At 40.9% G+C, this 20,235-nt stretch overlaps 1 protein-coding gene across 1 annotated transcript; it reads left to right on the top strand.

The window, feature by feature from the left end:
• The first annotated feature begins 493 nt into the window (after positions 1–493).
• On the top strand, positions 494–19,687 carry c6h11orf58 (chromosome 6 C11orf58 homolog). The gene is made up of 5 exons (XM_073049414.1): positions 494–627; positions 2,177–2,266; positions 8,956–9,016; positions 14,805–14,914; positions 18,197–19,687. The coding sequence occupies exons 1-5, from the start codon at positions 568–570 to the stop codon at positions 18,407–18,409; spliced, it is 534 nt and encodes a 177-aa protein (XP_072905515.1). The 5' UTR covers positions 494–567; the 3' UTR covers positions 18,410–19,687.
• Positions 19,688–20,235: the final 548 nt, after the last annotated feature.

Below are 20,235 nucleotides of genomic sequence, written 5' to 3'. Positions count from 1 at the left end.
AAAATAGAAATGTCAAATTTCAGGACAGAGAGCCTCGATGTCCAAAGGGCCTGTCCCTGTGCTGATGTAAAATAAATCTAAAACAAAAACAGAAAAAGCTGGAAATATTCAGCAGGTCAAAATAGAAACAGAATTAACATTTCGTTTCAGAGACCCTTGACAGTTAACAACATTTTTTGATTTTATTTATATTGTGAGGTCATTATAATTTTCATAGATACGTGATACAAAGATCGTGGTATATTTTTAGGAGCACGTCTTTCTGTTGCTAACATTGTGCAATCCTGCTTTATTGGAAATAAGGAAAAGTGGGTCACTCTCCAGCACAATGCTCCCTGCCCACTGTGCCAATCCCTAGTCAACACAGCAGGCTCGTTCTGGCCAGCAGCATGTTGGATGATGGGAGTCCTAGTGCGCTTGCAGTTCTTGGTGGGACATAAGCGGCAGCTCTGCACTACATGTCCCACGATGCAGTACGAACGGCGAGCCAAAGGATGCTGGGAACGTGAGGCCGGATTAAAACGAGGCGGCAGGTTGGGCAAGTGCGCGCCCGAGTAAGAGGACAAGATGAGTTCTGCTGATGGTAGCCGGAAGGAGCACAGTGCCAAGAGGCCTGCCTCACCCAATGTAAATTGCCCCTTATTACTTGTGGTGTGCGTGTGAGAGCTAACACGGCCGGACTTGGGCAGAAAGCCTCGGTGTAGGCCGGGAGTGCAGGTGAAGTCCTGGAGGGAGCCGCCAGCAGCGGCCTATTGTGTATGCCACCGGGCTTCGGTTCTCGCCGAGGCTCCGTGTTAAACGCTGCATCCCCCGGCCCCGAGGGAATGCCTGCCTTTTTAAAAAATTGCACAAGGAGAAGGGGCTAACCCAGAAACTCACCCAGAGCAAACTTTTCTGCCCAAGAGAAGGGTTGGTGATTGAGTTCGTTCTCGATGCTTCACGGGGGAAGGAGTGGGGGTGCTGGGTGATGCTCCATTATCGCTCCAGATGTTTGAGTGGGTGTGTGTCAGTTAAATATAGGGAGTGCAACCTCACGGAGACACTGACCCGAAATGTCAACTCTCCATTGTCCTCCATAAAATGCCCCCTGGCCTGCTGAGTACCTCCAACATCTTATGTGTTACCGGAGATGTGACCTGTTTGTCTATCATCAGTCCGCGCCAGAGCGAGTTTGCTTTCCTTAAATATTTACGAAAATTATTGTTGCTTTCCGTTCGATGTTCACTAACAATATGGTGCTAGTTTCAAGATGTTTGATTGCTCAAATGTAAACATTCCTCCGGATTTGAACCCAATTTTTATAATGAAAGAATCAAATTTAATGTTACTGACGTGCCGTGAATTTGTTGCTTTGCAGTAGCAATACAGCGGAAGAGTGATTACTATATTTTACAATAGTAGTGCAAAAGAAGAATAGCAAAGTAGTGTTCTGTGACCGTTCAGAAGTTTGATAGTGCAGGGTTAGAAGCTGTTCCTAAAATGTTGGGAGTGGGTTTTCGGGCTTCTGTACTTCCTCTCGTAGCGGTATGTCCCTACACCGCTGGTCCTTAATGATAAATGCCTGCTTCCTGAGGCACTGCCTTTTGGATATGCCCTTGATGGTGCCTGTAATGGAGCTGGCTGAGTAAAATTCTCTTTTGATCTTGCACATTGGAATTTCCACACTGGGTGATGATGCAACCTGTCAGAATGCTCGCCACTGCACATCTATATTATAAAAAATCTGGAGTCTCCTAATGTACCAAATCTCCTCAAGCTCTTAATGAAGAATAACCACTGGCATGTTTTCTTTGTTATTGTATTAGACCCAGGATAGATCCTCTGAGATGTTGACTCTAGGAACTGGAGTTGCTCACCTGTTTCACTGGAAGGAATAATATAAAGTTATATGTTAATATAAAGTCAAGAATTGTCGTCAATAAGGTTATGTTAACTAATACCAAGAAGTGTAAAGGAATTGAAATTAAAACTGTAGGTTGTAAATAAATATTTTAGGTTCCAATTGACCTAAAGCCACTTGCATTGTTCTTGACCATAGGATGTTAAAATGAATAGTTATGTACAAAAAATTTAACTGGCTCTGTTTTTGTGAAATTACTGTAATATTGTACAATTGGTATGAAGTCCATTATTGGGTTGTTCTAAAATTCTTATCATTCTTTCCTTTCTCCTATAGGATAATGGATCTAGTACAACCTGGGAATCAGCTGATTTAGGTGACGATGAGCGGAAGCTAAAATTCCTGAGGCTGATGGGAGCTGGGAAGGTAAATTGCAGGTTACTCTGTACTGAATTTTAATAGGGAACAGGAAAAGAGGCGAAACTCTTCAGATGCCATCCTCTTTCTGAAACTTTTGGGTTTTTTTTATTTGAGCCTGACTTTCAACAAAGAGCAGTAACAATGTTATATGACCACTTGGAATCTGTGGCTAATTTTCCATTTTCTTCAAAGATTGTTTACTAGCTATCTGGACTCTACATGAGAATGAGAGTACTGTTGCTCTGAATTTGTCCAAATATACCCCAGGAGTGATAGATAAATTCAAGAAATTCTGCAGGTGCTGGAAATCCAAAGCAACACTCTCAAAATATTGGAGGAACTCAGCAGGTCAGGCAGCATCTATGGAAATGAATAAAGAGTCAATGTTTCAGGCTGAGACCCTTCTTCAGATCTGAAAAGAAAGGGGGAGAGAGAGAGACGCCAGAATAAAAAGGTGAGGTAGGGGAAGGAGGATAGCCAGAAGGTGGTGGGTGAAGCCAGGTCAGTAGGAAAGGTAAAGATACCTACCCCTTGAAGAGGACCCCACTCCAGACTATCAGAAAACTGTCTCTAAAACCATCATTAACCTCATCAACTCTGAAGAACCCCCAGCCACTACCACCAAATTCAGTTCCCTAACCCCACACTGCTCACTTCTACCTCCTAGCCAAGATCCACAAATCTGATGGTCCAGGTAGGCCCATTGTTTCTGTCTTGGCCTGCTCCTGCCCCACTGAACTCGTGTACTCATACCGCGACTCCATTCCATCCCCTTGATTCAGTTCTTGTGCTCTCAATCTCCTTACTAACTTTCAGTTTCCTGGGTCTGCATCAGGATGTCCAATCCCTATACACTAGTATTCCTTCGCCTCCTCCCCTCCCATCAGAAGGCCTTAAAGCTCATGGCTTCTTTCCCAATAAAAGAACCAACCAATTCCCCTCTACCAACACCCCCAACATTTTTTTAACCTTTGGCTCCTCTTTCTTTCTCCAGATTCAGAATAGCCACAGGCCCCAGCTATGCCTGCCTTTTTGTTGGGTATGTAGAATGGTCTATGTCTCAAGCCTTCCTTAGTAATGCTCCCCACCTCTTCCTCCACCACATTGATGACTACGTCAGTGGTGCTTCATTCCCCCATGCTGACCTCGTCAATTTCATCAATTTTGCTTCTTAACTTCTACCCTGCCCTTAAATTCACTTGGTCCATTTCTGATACCTCCCTTCCCTTTCTTAATCTGCCTCCATATCTGGAGACAAATTGTCAACCAACATCTTTTATAAAGCTGTCTATTCCCACAGCTACCTTGACTGTAGCTCTTCCCACCCTGTCTCCTGTAAAATTGCTATTTTTCCATTTCCCTTGTCTGTACCATATCTGTTCCCAGGATGCTGCTTTCCTCTCCAGAACATCAGAGAATACCTCCTTCAAAGAACAGGGTGTCCCTTCCACCATTGATGTTGCCCTCAGCTGCATCTCCATTTTCTAAATGTGCACACTCTTCCCACTACCTTAACAGTGATGGAGTACCTCTTGTCCTTACCACCTCATGAGTCTCTGCACCCAACACATTGTTCTCTGCAGCTTCTGCCATCTCCAAATGGATCGTACCACCAAGCGTATCTTTTACCCCCTCCCCCACTTTCCCCAGGGATCATTCCCTCCGTGATTCCCTTGTCCCTTCACCCCTCCTTACTAATCTCCGTCCCGGTACTTATCCCTGCAGGCAGAGTACTACATCTGTGCCCATTTACCTCCTCCCTCACCTCCATTCAAGGCCCCAAACAGTTCTTCCAGGTGAGGCAGCACTTGACCTGCGTACCTGCTGGGGTCGTCTGCTGTTTCAGGTACTCCCAATTAATCCTCCAGGGTCTGTTTCGAGCATCTCTACTCCATCAGCCAAAAGTGGAAGTTCCTAGTAGCCAAACGTTTCACTTCCAATTGGTCTGTGGCCTCCTCTTGTGCCACAGTAATGCCACCCTCAGGCTGAAGGAACAACAGCTTGTATTCCGTCTGGGTAGCTGCCAAGCTGATGGCATGAATATTGATTTCTCCTTCCAATTTATGAAAAATAAATCCTCCCCCCCCCCCCCCCCCCCCCCATTCTGTCTCTTTATCTACCTATCACCTCCCACTGGGTCACCTCCTTGCCTTTCCTACCCACCTGGTTTCACCTCTCACCTTCTAGCTAGCCTCCTTCCCCTTCTCTTCCCCCCACCCCCCCCCCCACTTTATATGCTGGTGTTTCTCCCTCTTCCTTTCCAAATAATGAAGAAGGGTTTTGGCCCAAAATGTCATCTGTGGAATCTGTTTTTTCCATAGATGCTGCCTGATCTGCTGAGTTTCTCCAGCATTTTTTGTGTTGCTTTTGACTGGATAAATTGATGATTTGCTGAGTCATCATCACCTTTCTCTGAATCAATAGAATATAAGTTTGAAGCTCATTCCAAGGCTTATGGCCATTATCTGAGCTGATGGTCCAATACAGTACTAAACACGTGCTGTATTTTCAGAGGTAGATTCAGCCCTCTAGATGAGATATTTAAAATGAGGCACATTCTGCTTTTTCAGGTGAATGGTAAAGATTCCATGGAACAACTTGAAGAGGAGCTTAGTTCTCCTGATGTCCTGGACTGCATTCTTCCATTAAACAATACAACTTAATTGTCTGATCTTGGTGTGTGCAAACTGGCTGCTATCATAAAAGTGAATGAACTTCAGAAGTATTTAATTGACTGTAAAGTGCTTTGGAACATCCTGAGGATGTGATGAGGTACTACATAACTGTAAGTTTGTCCATTTGTTTACCCTAACCTGTGCCTGGGAGAGCATGTTGCTGTTTAAAGGATGCTAACAATACAAAGTTTTCCATCTTTATGGGACAAATATCTATTGTTAGGAGTTAGTCACTTTATTATTTGTTACCCACGACAGCAACTTGCATTTGATAATTAGTTTATCCCAGAGCACATCATTGGCAAAAATTTGATGACAAACCATGAGAGGGAGGCTGACTAAGAAAGGGGAAGGAAAAGCAGAGTGATTCCAAGCAGAGAACTTGGCTCAGCTGCCAATGCTAGGTCAAAGGAATCAAGGATGTAGAAAAGCATGGACCAGATGGGTCGGAGATAGTTGGAGCAGTGTTTTTCAGAAGCTTGCAGATCTGGAAAAAGTTAATTAATAAAAATGAAAATGAGGGATTGTGGCCAGTAGCTAATTAAGTGTCAATAAATGCAGTGTGTTGAGTGCTCTATTTCTCAGTGAAGCCAGCTTTCTACGTTTATTTTGGTTTGCTATCTTGACAACAATAAAACTGTTTTGGGAAGAAATAACTGCAGGTAAGAACAATGTGAATAGTAATAGAAAAGTACGACACAGAAACAGGCACTTTGACTCATCTAGCCCATGCTGAACTATTTAAATTGGGTAGTCCCATAGACCTCCATACCCCTACCTTCCATGTACCTATTCAAACTTTTCTTAAACGTCGAAATCAAGCTCGCATTCACCACTTGTGCTGGCAGCCCGTTCCATTCTCTAAAACCTGAGTGAAGAAATTTCCTCTCATGTTCCCCTTAAACTTTTCACCTTTCACCCATTGATAACAGTCCAGGCACAGGCATTTCCTCGACCCTGCATTGGACCTTGGGTCACTTTCCAGCAGAAGAAAGAACAGTAAATTTGGGGGGAGGGTTGGGAAATTTTTTATAAATAAAGCTAGATCTTTGTCTTGGACAGTTGAATATATTAGCAATATGAATTGTCCCCATTGATCATCATTGGTGTTATCACCTTAGGCCATCTTTTATCCATGGTGGTGCCAGTGATTCCAGCTGTGTTCTGCATGGGAGCAATTCCTTGGCGATCTGTTATAGTTAGATGATGATTTCTAAGATTTTGCATTTTACGCTGACCAAATATATCCATTTTTGTGAGACTGAAACTGCTGCTATTTGTGTGCATGATTTCCAGTTGATGCAGCATTCAGTAGCTTGCAGTCATTTAAGTTCTTGTGTGGTATTAAGGTCTTGTATGGTATCCCAGTTATCTGTGTTTGGTTAAGTTGATCTTTTATCGTTAACTTTGAAATCAATACTGATCTGGGTTTTTTTTTTGCATGTCACCTTCCAGGAAGTCAAGCCATTTGGTTTAATTTAATATTGGGTGTTGTTTACTTAAAGCAGAGGTCTGCGTCAGCTGAGTACTTTTAAAATGGGTTTGCAAAGGTGGTTTTAGGGATAAGAGATGGTGGTACAGAAGCACCTATTTTGCAGATATCCAATATCAAAGATTGCCATTATATGGAGTAGTGCTGAACAAATTCAAGAATTCCTAAGCAGGTTCTCTTGCAGCTAAGCAAATCTGCAGATTGGGCATTTGGTTCTCCAATGTAAGACCTTTCATTGCTTTGTAGTTGATGGACATAGTCCCTCTTCCATTCATAGTCACTGAATAAGCCTTCAGTACTTGCAAATTTGAGATTAATTCAAAGTCTAGATGGATATTGAAGCCATCTAGAATAGTCATAAATGTGGAAGGCTTAGTTAGGACTGTTGTAATCTGGACTTTTGAGATATGAGTTAAGGTAGTAAGCTGAAGTTCTTTGTTGGCATGGTAGGCTGGTCACCTCAATTTGTAAAACAAGTCTACGCTGGTATTGATAGCAATTGAGAATCAAATCTAGGTTTTTTAGTTCTGATTTACTTATGGTACTATCTCTATTATTCATTAATCTGAATCCTAGTATCCAGATGACTTCAGGGTTTTTGTTATCATTCAGAAGATAAGGCTGTTCCAGTTCCTTTTAGGATCAAATACATGGCTGTGGCATCAGAAGCAACATGCTTCTCATGAACAGTACCTTCCTGATCCTTTCTTAGTTGATGTCAAACACCTTTTAATCATTGCTTCTTCAACTGAGGAAAATTACAATCAGTGTTTGGGTTAAAGAATTACATATTGAATTTTGAAGTGAGGGGATCCAGTGGGAGGAGTGTGTGGGTGGTGGATGATAGAATAGGTGTGGAACAAACCGACAAGGAGCTTGAGGGGTTTTGTTTTTGAGGGTGTGTGTGGAAGGACCTGGGTTGACCAGGGGAGATGAGTAAATGAGGGTAGCAGGTTACCTGAAACTGGAGGATTCAATGCTTATGAGAAAGTTTGTAAACTATCCAGGTGAGAATGAAGTGCTGTTCTCTAATTTGCATTTAGACTCACCCCAGTGGTGAGGAGGTAGAGGACAGACTAGTTTGTATGGGATTGGGGAAATATATTAAAATCATATCTCCAGAAGGCCTCAGTGGAGTGGGTGATGCCCAGCAAAGAAGGCTATTTGTTGCTATTTCCTCCCCTCCTTTCAGCTGCCACCTGAATTCACCTATCACTTGGAGGCTCTTGTCCCACCCCTCCCTCTCAACTCTCCTCTACTCCTTTTATGTACAAATAACTGGTCTTGATCTGAAGTATTATAGTTAAGTATCTGTTTCCCTCTACCACTACTGCCTGAACTGTTGAGTTCCTCCAGCAGAATTTTGCTCCTGATTTAGGCATCTGCAGCCTTGTGTCTCCATTTAGTAACTACCGTAGATTCCGGATTTTAAGCCGCTACTTTTTTCCCACATTTTGAACAGCTTTGAACTTTGCGGCCAATAATCCGAAGCGGCTAATGCATGGTTTTTTTTCATGCCGCCTCGTAAACATTTTGCCTCGTAACAGTAGACCAATAAAATTGATGAGTAGTTCACAGAGGTCCAATGAAATTGTACGATAAATCAAGCGCACTTTCACAATTAAATTATTGTAAATCAGTCATTTGTACTCACCCTCATCAACATGGAAAACACTCGAAGCATTGTGCTGACTACTTAGTTTAAACTATATTTGTTTTCTGTACTACATCGCGGGATGCTATGACGTCACACCCGGTTTCGCGGTGTCTTGTGGGAAAATGCCGGTTTGCGATGAAACGGAAAGGAGGGGGGGAGCGCATTACGCGAGCGGCTTTGGATCTGAGCGAAATCTGCTTTTAAGTTAAAGGTATCAATAACTTTTCCTGGTAGGCTGCAATATATATATTTTTTTACCAGTCGTTAGGAGATATTGGAATGTTGTTCAGTAAAGAAGTATACGCAACGTATATTTAAAAGTAGCCGCGTACGGGCACGGTTCGAAAAAAAGCATTTGCAATATGTATTTGTTTTTGTTACCATATGGATTTAATTAAAAGTTAAAAAAATCCTCACGTGTAATATCTTTCTGTGTAAATATCTCATATTACAACGTGGGACACCTGCGGCCGAAAATCCGGTGCGGCCTTTACAATTAAAAAAATGATTTTATTTCTAAAATTAGTGCCAGCGGCTTAAAATCAGGTGCGCTCTGTAGTCCGGAATCTACGGTACTTTAATTGAGTTTCACAAGATGCTGATGAAGCCACTAGCTGGTCAGTGTCTGACAACTTGCAAAAACATGTTTCATTTTTAATAAAACACTACCATAAAGAGACTCTGCAATAGTCAGAATTTTTCCATAGGCTAATTGAGTATGTTATTTGCCTGTAATTTTTAATTGCCTTGTGTGAATTGAAATTTATTTTGCGTTGAGAAAAGCAATTTTTTTTTAAGCTTTTTCCTCCAATATGGAAGCTTACTTTGATATTCTTGTGTTTTTTTTTGACACAATGATTCTTTTCTCTAGAAAGATCACGGTGGACGTGCACATCCAGGTGATCACAAGTCAACTTCGCACTTCAGAACGGGTGAGCAAAAGGCTACCTTTAGAATTTCTGCTGCAGACACTGAGGTATGGGGTGAGAGTTCGGGGTTGCAGAGTCTAATGGAGCTTGTATGCAGAGTTGATAATGACACTAAGCAATTTAAATTTAATTGCCCCTTGTGCTGCCACTTATTTTGAATACTTGGTTGTACATTTGAATTTATCAATGTTACGCAAGTATCTGGGAAGGCAGTCTATCATCAATTTGTGTAGTTCTGTTCATTACAATGGGTTTATGCAAATCATGTCAAAGAACAGTTATTGAAAGTGAATTGAAACATTTACATAGATTTTAAAAATCTCTCTGACAATGAGTCCTACTAAGTTTTTACCTGAATTGGAAATTTTCATTTTCATTTAGTGGGGGAAATTCTAGGGGTAAGATTTTCTTTTTTTTCCTCTCTTCCCCCCCCCCCCCCCACCCTTTTTATTTATAATGTTCAACTTGCATGAAGTTCTGGTTGACATGTTGTAAAAAGAAATTGGAGGCATTGGCATGGTGAGATTTCACAAGGATGATACCAGAAGTGCAATTTCATGATGGTGTCAGAAAAATCTGTAGTTACTGTAAATGCTTTTATTTTCCCTTTGTTTATGGGGATGGGATGTATGTGCTTTTACTTAGATGGGTTTACAGATATCCCATAATTTTAAAACATTAAAATGGTTGCCAATGAGACTTCTATCAGAGATATTATGGTCCAGAAATTATACAAAGTATAAAGGAACTTTTTTTTAAAAAAAGGTGTACCATGTCTTTTCCTGGTTTGAATGCTACTTAGTGTTAGCTTTAAAAATCATCTAATAGTAATTACAGAAGAGAAAATTAAGACTATTGCTGTGTATTTTATAGATTGGACTGTTTTTGTGATGGAACAGCACAGAAACGGGTCCTTTAGCTGATGCCAGATTTGCTAATCCCACCTGCCACACAGTCCTCTAATTCCTACCTGATCATGTGTGTAAATGTCTGTTAAATATTGCTGTCATATCCATTTATGCCAGCTCCCCTGACAGTGCATTCCAAGTACCTGCTGTTGTGCATGTATGACAAAAATAAAATCTTTCTTCACGAATCTCCCTTAAACATGCCCATTCTTACCATATCTTGTGCCCTCTAAAAGGAAAAGACTATCTCTTCAATCGTTGCCTCTCATAGTTTTATGTCGGAACATGAAGGTTCTCCTTCAGTCCAGAGGATACAGTCCAAGTCTATCCAACTTCAAAGATTCAAAGAATATATGCAGTATATAACCTTGAGCTTGATCTTCCCACAGGCAGCCGCGAAACAAGGTAAAGCCTGGAACCCATTCAAAAACATCAACCCCACCATCCCTAGCACAGATAAGACAAATCATGCAAATGGCAAAAAAGAGCGGAGAGCAGAATATAAAACACTAAAGTGAAAGAGTCCGGGCATATTCAGTTTAGCTCAGTTTGGTTCAATCTAGCACTGTCGTTCATTATCTGCAGGCGACCCCAGTCAAGATAGCAACAAAATAAAGTGACTAGGGACCAGAAACACTTAACATGAACTACAGAGTCCAATCCACAAACCGTGTTGATTTAATCATGCCTTAGAGCCAAGATTCCAACACAATCCTCCAGCAACATCGAGCAAGAGGGAGAGGGAAAAAGACCGTTCAAATGCAGGGACCTTCCTCTGACAGCAGCAAGCGTGAGGCTGGTAGATGGCATTGAACTCATCTTTTGCGCTCACCTCAATGATCTCCATCTTCCTTGGCGAGAAATGGAGTCCGTCATGGCTTATGGGCCTAGAGGCTGCATGCTTTCCTGTCCTCTTCACACGCCTTGTATGAATTCACAGGCAGATAAACTCCATCCCCAATTACTACACTGAGAAAGATGTTCCAAGTTGACTTTCTTTAATGTAGCAACTGGCAGTAGGGTAAAACTGACAAAGAAAAACACAGTCAAAAAGCATCCAAAATTCCATTATGGTAAGTACAAGGTAAGTATTAAATATACCACAAATGATGCACGATAATACACAAGATACTGTATACAAATAAGTTCCAAATGTATCGTAAAGATAGGCTACTAGTAAGCATGATGTTGCTATTTACAATGTATCTTGTGCAAATAATCTCACTACAAGCTAGCCAGGTTTACACATTATCAGGATTCAACTTAATGGCTTGTTTTCCTATCAAGTAATTTCAATTCCAGATGCAATACCTGTGTATGTTACTGAAGCAGTCAACAGACCAACAATTGCCATAACATTCTGGAATCAAGGAAATGTAAGCCATGGCTGCCCACAGCATATTGGGAAAACTGCTTTATATGTAGCTATATCTTAAACATTTAGCTGCCAAATGCTCTTGGAACTTTCTACATTTGTGAATGATTAGATTTATTTTGTTCTGAGCTCTAATTAGCAGCTAATTAACAAAGTCCATGTGCAGATATCCCACCATGAACCTTTATTTCTTGAGGCACCAATGCATTCTGTGCCATTAGGATACTCGTAGTCAATTTACCCCCATAGCAAACACAATTACCTACTCTTACTGACAGTGGTCAAAAGTTTTACTACAATACTTACGTTAAAAACAGCTACAGCATTTATTATTTAAAAAGGGGAATTTAACATTTACAAATACCATCCCTTTCAACCTCGAATAATTAAATCATCTGCTGAATACAATGCTGCCTATTGCCTGTATGGGTACCTTAAATTTCCTTGCTTACCCAGCACTCCATAAAACTTTAAAAGGCATTCCTAAGAACATAAAATATAAAACAATGACAATGATACTCCCAAGAAAATAATGCCATTACTAAAGAGGCCTACAAAATAACTATTTAGAATTAAGTGGCTCCTTGTCAGGTTGTATTAAATCCCTTTTTTGTCTGTAGGAATGTGTGGCCCACATGAATATTCCATCTGTATTTTTAGCTGCACACAAACCATTCAGATACCTCTGATGTGAAAATATGCATATACATCAATAAATGATAAACCCAAAGATTACTTTTGCATACCGACAATGCTTTTAAGGATCTGAACATCAGAATGAAAAGACATAAGTTTCCCACAGCTCTAACATGGAGAACTGCTTAAATACCTACTGATGATGTCATTAACTAGAGACTGATCACATGACCTAAATGACCACTATTCAAAACCACCAGCAGAGGCTGCTAAATGACAAAGTTAACTGACCACAGAGGCAGCACAGCATGGTTCACCTGAAAACTCAAGAACCTGTCAGTCAGCAAAGTGCCAGGTCACTCAATTAGCCTGAAAACACAATGTAGATCACAGGCTCCAACAGTAGCAGAACCACATTTGAAAGGAAAATAAGGTGTGAAAGAAACAGCTTTGTGACCTCTCTGAAGGATGTCGCCCTTGGTTTGGTTGTTCGCTGGGGTTATCTTCCATTCTCTTTGTAGCTATTACGCTCCAGTCAAGGCAACATCCTGGTGAACCATGCCAAAGTATCTGGAGTATCTGCATCCTTTCTCTAGTGTGGTGACTGGAACTTCACACCATATTCCAAATGTGACCAAACAGGCATAAGCCTAAACATGACTTACTGACTTTTCTATTAAGCACCCTGATCAATGAAGAGAAGCAGTCCATACATGTTTTTTTTTCAACTGTTCTATCCATTTGTGTTGTTGCTTCTAGTGGGTTTTGGATTTGCACTCCAAGATTTATCTGTACCTAATCCTACTATTCACTGTATATTTCCCCTTTTGACCTCCCAGTACGTACTATCATGCAGATTAAACACTATTCCATTTCTCTACCCAGGGTTTTCAACTGAGCTGTATCTTTGCTATGAAATTGACAGTGTTCTCACTATCCACAGCTATAATTTTTATGTCATCTGCAAACTTACTAATCATAACACCTACATTTTTCTTCAAGTTATTATTACAAAGAAAGGCCCTTTGCTATGATCAGTCAGTTTTCAATCCAGTTTATCAACTTGCCATGGATCCTGTTTGACTATCTTTTGGATCAGCGTACCATAGAGACTTTCTCAAATGCTTTGCTGAAGTCCAACATCCACTGCCTTACACTCTTCAATCATCTGTATCACTTCCTGAAAATAATCTCAATCACTTTACTGAGACAGGTTCTTGCCTATAGAAAGTAATGCTGACTATCTAATAAATCTGTGCTTTTCAAATATGAGTAAACCCTGTCACAATCTTCAGACCTGATCATTGGTGCTGTAATGCATTGTGCTAACTGCTACGATGTATGTAGTAGTGTAGGCCTCCGTTAGTCTCGATAGACTATGGATTTGCACCTTATAAAGTTTCCAGGGCACAAGCCTGGGCAAGGTGTTTTTTTTTAGTGGAAGACCAGCAGTTGCCCAAGCTGCAAGTCTCCCCTCTCCACGCCACTGATGTTGTCCAAGGGAAGGGCATTAGGACCCATACAGCTTGGCACCGGTGTCGTCGCAGAGCAATGTGTAGTTAAGTGCCTTGCTTAAGGACACATATGTAGCCTCAGCAAGGCTCGAACTAGTGACCTTCAGTTCACTGGACGAATGCTTTAACCACTTGGCCATGCACCAGCACTACGGTAGCATGATGCCCAATATCTACATACCTACATATTCAAGAAACCCTCCTGGATGCACCTAACAAATTCTGCCCTATCTACACCCCGGCTCTAAGGGAGTTCCAGTCAATATCAACTACAGTAACCTGGTTATTTCTATATATTTTAAGGTTCTAAGTCCTCTATTATAATCCCATATAGCAGTTACGCCTTTCTTATTCCCAAATTGTACCAAAAGGACCTTACTGGATGAGCTCTCCAAGATGTCTTCTTTGTGCAACTATGGTCCCATAAAGCAATCCCTCACTTCATTTATCTCCTGCCACATCTAAAACATCTGAGCTGTTACAAATGCAGCAGCAATGAATGTGAAACTGAGACAGGGTTTAAAACAAATCCTGAGATTTATTAACCTCTGCTCAAAACTTAGAAAAGTAAACAAACGAATAATTTAACTGGAAGTTAACAGGCAGCACAAACATTCAAACTTAGAAACTGTTCTTAATGAGTTCTCATCCAAGCACAGACTTAAAGTGATAAATTCAAAGGTCCATGTGATTTATACAGTCAGTAAAGAGAGACTGCCCCGAAACAAACGATTCCTTCGAAGTAACGACAATCTGCCAATCCCACAGCCGGTAGATGCCTTGTTCACAGAAATCAAGAGGAAATAAAAGGAACTGAACTTTTGACTGGAGGGTGGTCACTGCACAAACCTTCCTGACTTTGCAGGGGTTTAACTCAAATATGCATGCCACGATTCCTGAACGAAGTCAAAGGTGTATCATTCCCCAAAACGCTGAACGACATTAACTTTATCCAATCCTTTGAACTCGGATAACTGGTAATGCCTTCACTCTCCGATACTGGACTGTAAGGGAAAAATAAACGTGCAACAACAACATTGCATCAAAAATAAAAATGTGAACCGCGTCACAAACTGCAGGTTGGTTTAAATACGGTTTGGAACATGCCGTCACGTGACATAACATCACCCCACGGTCAAGAGACAATTACATCATCCCACAGTCCCGAGATCAAACTGTGGATATGTAACAGTACCCTGTAATGTTGAGCTGCCAATCCAGCCCTTCTCTGGACCAAGTTTCTGTAATGGCTACAATGTCGTAGTTCCATGTACTAATCCAGTTTTGACAAATGATCTTGCACTTGCTCAGAGTGGCCAATAAGGTAACATTATGAAGGTATTTGCTTTTCTTTAAAGGTGATGAAGATAAAAAAATAAATGAGGAATTGGAACATCAGTTTCATCAGAGTTTGGACAGCCAGCTGTCAGGAAGGAACAGGCGACACTGTGGATTGGGCTTCAGTGAGGTAATGGATTTCTTCACAATACATAGAAAACTACAGCACAATATAGGCCCTCCAGCCCACAAAGCTGTGCCAAACATGTCCTTACCTTAGAACTAGCTAGACTTATCCATAGCCCTCTTGTTTTTCTAAGCTCCGTGTACCTATCTAGGAGTCTCTTAAAAGACCCTATTGTTTCCACCTTCATGGTTGCTGCTGGCAGCCCATTCCACACACTCACCACTCTCTGCATTTAAAAAAAAACAACTTGCCCCTGATATTTCCTCTGTACCTTCTTCCACGCACCTTAAAACTATGCCCTCTTGTGCTAGCCATTTCAGCCCTGGGGAAAAGCCTCTGACTATCCACACGATCAATGCTTATCATCATCTTGTACATCTCTATCAGATCATCTCTCATCTTCCTTCACTCCAAGGAGAAAAGGCTGAGTTCATTCAAACTATTCTCATAAGGTGTGCTCCCCAATCTAGGCAACATCCTTGTAAATCTCCTGTGCACCCTTTCTATGGTTTCCACGTCGTTCCTGTAGTGAGACGACCAGAAATGAGCACAGTACTCCAAGTGGGGTCTGACCAGGGTCCTGTATAGCTGCACATTACCTCTTGGCTCTTAAACTCAATCCCATGGTTGGTGAAGGCCAATGCATCGTATACCTTCTTAACTACAGAGTCAATCTGCGAACTTGGACCCCAAGATCCCTCTGATCCCCCACATTGCCAAGAGTCTTACCATTAATGCTATTTTCTGCAATCATATTTGACCTACCAAAATGAACCACCTCATACTTAACTGGGTTGAACTCCACCTGCCACTTATCAGCCCAGTTTGCATCCTATCGATGTCCCACTGTAACCTCTGACAGCCCTCCACACAATCCACAACACCCCCAACCTTTGTGTTATCAGCAAATTTACTAACCCATCCCTCCACTTCCTCATCCTGATCATTTATAAAAATCAAGAAGACAAGGGGTCCCAGAACAGATCCCTGAGGCACACCACTGGTGATCGACTTCCATGCAGAATATGACCCGTCTACAACCACTCTTTGCCTTCTGTGGGCAAGCCAGTTCTGGATCCACAAAGCAATGTCCCCTTGGATCCCATGCCTCCTTACTCTCAATAAGCCTTGCATGGGGTACCTTATCAAATGCCTTGCTGAAATCCATATAAACTACATCTGCTGCTCTACCTTCAGTGTGTTTAGTCACATCCTCAAAAAATTCAATCAGGCTCGTAAGGCACAACCTGCCTTTGACAAAGCCATGCTGACTACTCCTAATTATATTAATGCCTCTCCAAATGTTCATAAATCCTGCCTCTCAGGATCTTCTCCATCAACTTACCAACCACTGAAGTAAGACTCACTGGTCTATAATTTGATGGGCTATCACTACTCCCTGTCTTGAATAAGGGAACAACATCTGCAACCTTCCAATCCCCCAGAACCTCTCCCGTCCACATTGATGATGCAGTGATCATTGCCAGAGGCTCAGCAAGCTCCTCCCTCACTTCCCACAGTAGCCTGGGGTACATCTCGCCTGGTCCTGGTGACTTACCCAACTTGACTTCTGGTGTGCATACAGCATGTCTGCTTTTGAAAACCTGAATGCATGCATGGGCCACACTGGTGAGCGGTTGTTAGAGCAATTGAATTTTCTCAGTAGACATTGCTTCATTCATTTAGATGGAGATTCATTGATAGCCTGGGACTCCACACATCATTATCATAACATCGAATGTCAGCAGCCTTGTAGACTTCACTTCAGTGTTTGTTAACTGTAGCTTTACCTGGCCTCGATCAAAGTCAGTTACCCTTGCCTTACCTCTGGAATTCAGCACTTTGGTCCATGTTTAGACCAAGATGTTGAGTCTAGAGCAAAGTAGTCCCGGTAAACCTTAAAAGTGTGTAGTTTTTCTTTGATTCTATTGTATTTTCTTCTAGACTACAAGACATAGGAGCAGAATTAGGCCATTCAGCTTATTGAGACTTCTCTGACATACCATGACTCTTCCCAGATCCCACTCAACCCCCAAACACCTACCTTCTCACCATATCCTTTGATGCCCTGACTGATGAGGAAATGATCAACTTCTGCGTTAAATATACCCACAGACTTCGCCTCCACCACAGTCTGTGGCAGAGCATTCCACAGATTTGCTACTCTCTGGCTTTAAAAAAACCCTCCTTGACTTTGTTTTAAAGGTTGCTCCTCAATTTTGAGGCTGTGCCCTCTAGTACTGGATACCCCCACTACAGGAAACATCCTCTCCACATCCAGCCTGTCTAGTCCTTTCAACATTTGGTAGGTTTTAGTGAGATTCCTCTTTTCCCCCATCCCCTGCATTCTTCTGAATTCTAGTGAGTACAGGCCCAAAGCTGCTAAATTTGTCCAAGTCCTGCTGCAGTTGCATTGCTTCCTCAACACTACCTATCCCTCCACCTATCTTTGTATCCACAAACATTGCCATAAATGCCAACAAGGAAATGAATTTCTGGATGGTATATGGTGAAACACATACTTTGATAATAAATTTACTTTGATCTGGGCAATAGTGAACAGCTTGTTAATAAATTCCCTGTGATAGCCACTTCTATTACTTTGTGAGAAGGCTTATCAGGTGTTAATAGATGTTTTTGTTTGCAATCAATTTGTACATGGATATCATTCTAGTAGGTGCTGGTGTTGTAATAGTACTGGAATGAATGGCTTGTCTGGAGGTGCAGCTAGTTTGAGTGCAGGTTTTCAATAGTACAGCTAGGATATGTTTTGTTTCCATGGCCTTTGTTTCCAGTGCTGTTTCCCCATTTGTCAATCTCACATAGGAAGAGTCCAGTTTAACGGAAGAGCAGCTTCTGTCATGGTGAGAATCTCAAGAGGAAGCCAGGATAGACTGTCTGGCTGAACTTCGTTGTGAATGGTTCAGTACTGTCACTAGCATTCACATGCTGGGTCTTGCTTTTGCTGAAGGTGCAGACCTGATTAACAAAAGCCAATTTGAACACTAGTTATGGTAAAATTTGGCCTGTGGTTGTATAATTCTGACTACGATGTTAATCAATTATCAACTCAAATCCATTTTTTGTTATACTTAATTCTTATTGTCTGGGGGGATATGCAATAAAATGTAGTATGTAAGAGCCATCTGGGATTGGGAGTATGGTATTAGAATGGAAGCTCTGAAGCAGGTTAGCACTTTAATGTTAATTTACTATGAAGAGCGTGCATTAAAAGCAATTAATTGACAATTGTACTGGAGAACATAATTTTCACCTGTGTTACAGCCTGAACCAGCAGATTCAGACCAACAAGTCAGTACTGGTGAACACTTGGCAACCAATAGCTTGAATGATTCTGAAAACAAAGGTCAGTCAAAGGATTATTCTTCAGATGTGAAATCCAGTAATGAAGAACATCAGTCAGAAGATGCAAATACCAAAAAGCAGGATCTGAAAAGCAACTATAAAATGATGTTTGTGAAGTCATCTACAAACTAGTACTATCCTTTAACAAGGTCTCCTGGTCAATGTTCAGGCTTGTTTAATTACAATACATTTTACTGAGCAGAGAATGCCATTGGGTTTATTTTCTGAGTTAGTATGTGACTTGTTCTTACCAACATTGTCCCAAATGTTTCCTACATTTGATTTGTTTTTGAATCTTTTGTGAAAATGATCTTGAGTTTTCTCACTTTGTGCTTGCATTTTTACAAAGTTTATCCCTTGCATTTTAAATGAGTTCTGTATGTAATGTCTAAAGTGAGATGAAATGGTGCAGGTTGAGTACACTTTATCAGAAGTTCCAAAATCTGAAAATATCCAAAATCTGAATTTTTTTTTTTGAGCATTGACATGGTATCACAAATGGTAAAATTCCACAAGTGCTGGGAAGGGTCTCGGGCAGTGTGTAGGTCTTTGCACATAAGACAATGCTGACAAGTGACCACATGTAATGAACAGGTTAATGAAAAATGGAAAAACCCTGAATAAAGCAAAATATGAAGATCTTGCTCGTACATCATCAGCATCGGAATTAATAAATGCCTTAATGGTATGCAGATCATGAAACAAGCAAAGATCTATCAGGTTGAACTAAAAATTGAAGATAATTATGAATATTCTGCAAGCTTGTTGCAGAAATTTACGAAAAGGAATGGCGTTAAACTTTTAAAGTATTTGCTGATCATGAAAATCTAGCACCAGAACAAGTCTATGATGTTGATTGTTTTCATACATTACAGAAAATCTTTAAAAAATACAATACAATGTACTGTAACCTTTTAGTCAAAACAGAGCATCAGAGGTGGAGACTGAGAGCCTGTTTGGTCTTGTTCAACAACAGCTGATTCAGGTATTCTCCCAATGCTGCTGTGCTGTTTTTGTTACCCTGTACACATCATATTTTCATTATATTAATGGTATGTCATTTTTACTGTTAAGTACCTACTGTATGTGATGAACAAGTGAAGACAAAGACCGCTTTTACCCAGTAGCACATAAATTCAGTGTTGGAAATGGTGGTGATCCCATGCTACTTCATTATATTCCAAAATCTGAAATCCTGAACACTTCCAGCCCCAAGCATTTTGGATAAGGGGTATTCCACCTGTACTTCATTCTTGTAATTTATAGATGCATATCATTAGTCCAATTTTTTGATAACTGTTATGGGATTTAAAAACTTAGTCGAGTTTAAATGAAGGCTAAGAGAAACATTTTTAGCTGTTCATATTGTACATATATATATAAAATAAAAGTTGACATCTTTACAACAAAGGACTGTTTGCTAGTTTTCACATTGAATTTCACAGAAACACTGCCAATATATGTACTATTTTAATCTCAAATGCATATATTTAGATTTCTTGGAGAAGATAGTGTTGATTATAAAATTTAAAAAGTCAAAGGTATCTGAAGTAACACACACAAAATGCTGGAGGAACTCAGCAGGCCTGCTGAACGGTCTTGGCCTGAAATGTCGTCTGTACTTTTTTTTTCCCTCCATGGATGCTGCCTGGCCTGCTGAGTTCCTCTAGCATTTGTGTGTTTTGCTTGGATTTCCAGCATATGCAGATTTCCTGTTGTTTGTGATTCTATTTGAAGTATCTGTTGGAAGCAGAAATGTCTTCAGGGTCAATTATAATATCTCACTCCTTTTAAATGATCGTAGCTCCCGAATATTTCACGATTTCGAATGCTTGTTTGGAAGGTTTATTTCATTATGGAGAAATGGTGCACAAAGTAGCATTAATTTAACAGAAGAGTTTATGGAGGGAGGAGACCTGAACGGATTTGAAAAAGGAGTTGTTCCACGTGTCCATCAA

This window comes from Hemitrygon akajei, chromosome 6 (assembly GCF_048418815.1).
Source record: "Hemitrygon akajei chromosome 6, sHemAka1.3, whole genome shotgun sequence".
Taxonomy (NCBI): domain Eukaryota; kingdom Metazoa; phylum Chordata; class Chondrichthyes; order Myliobatiformes; family Dasyatidae; genus Hemitrygon; species Hemitrygon akajei.
This window is presented reverse-complemented; position numbering and strand designations above follow the sequence as displayed.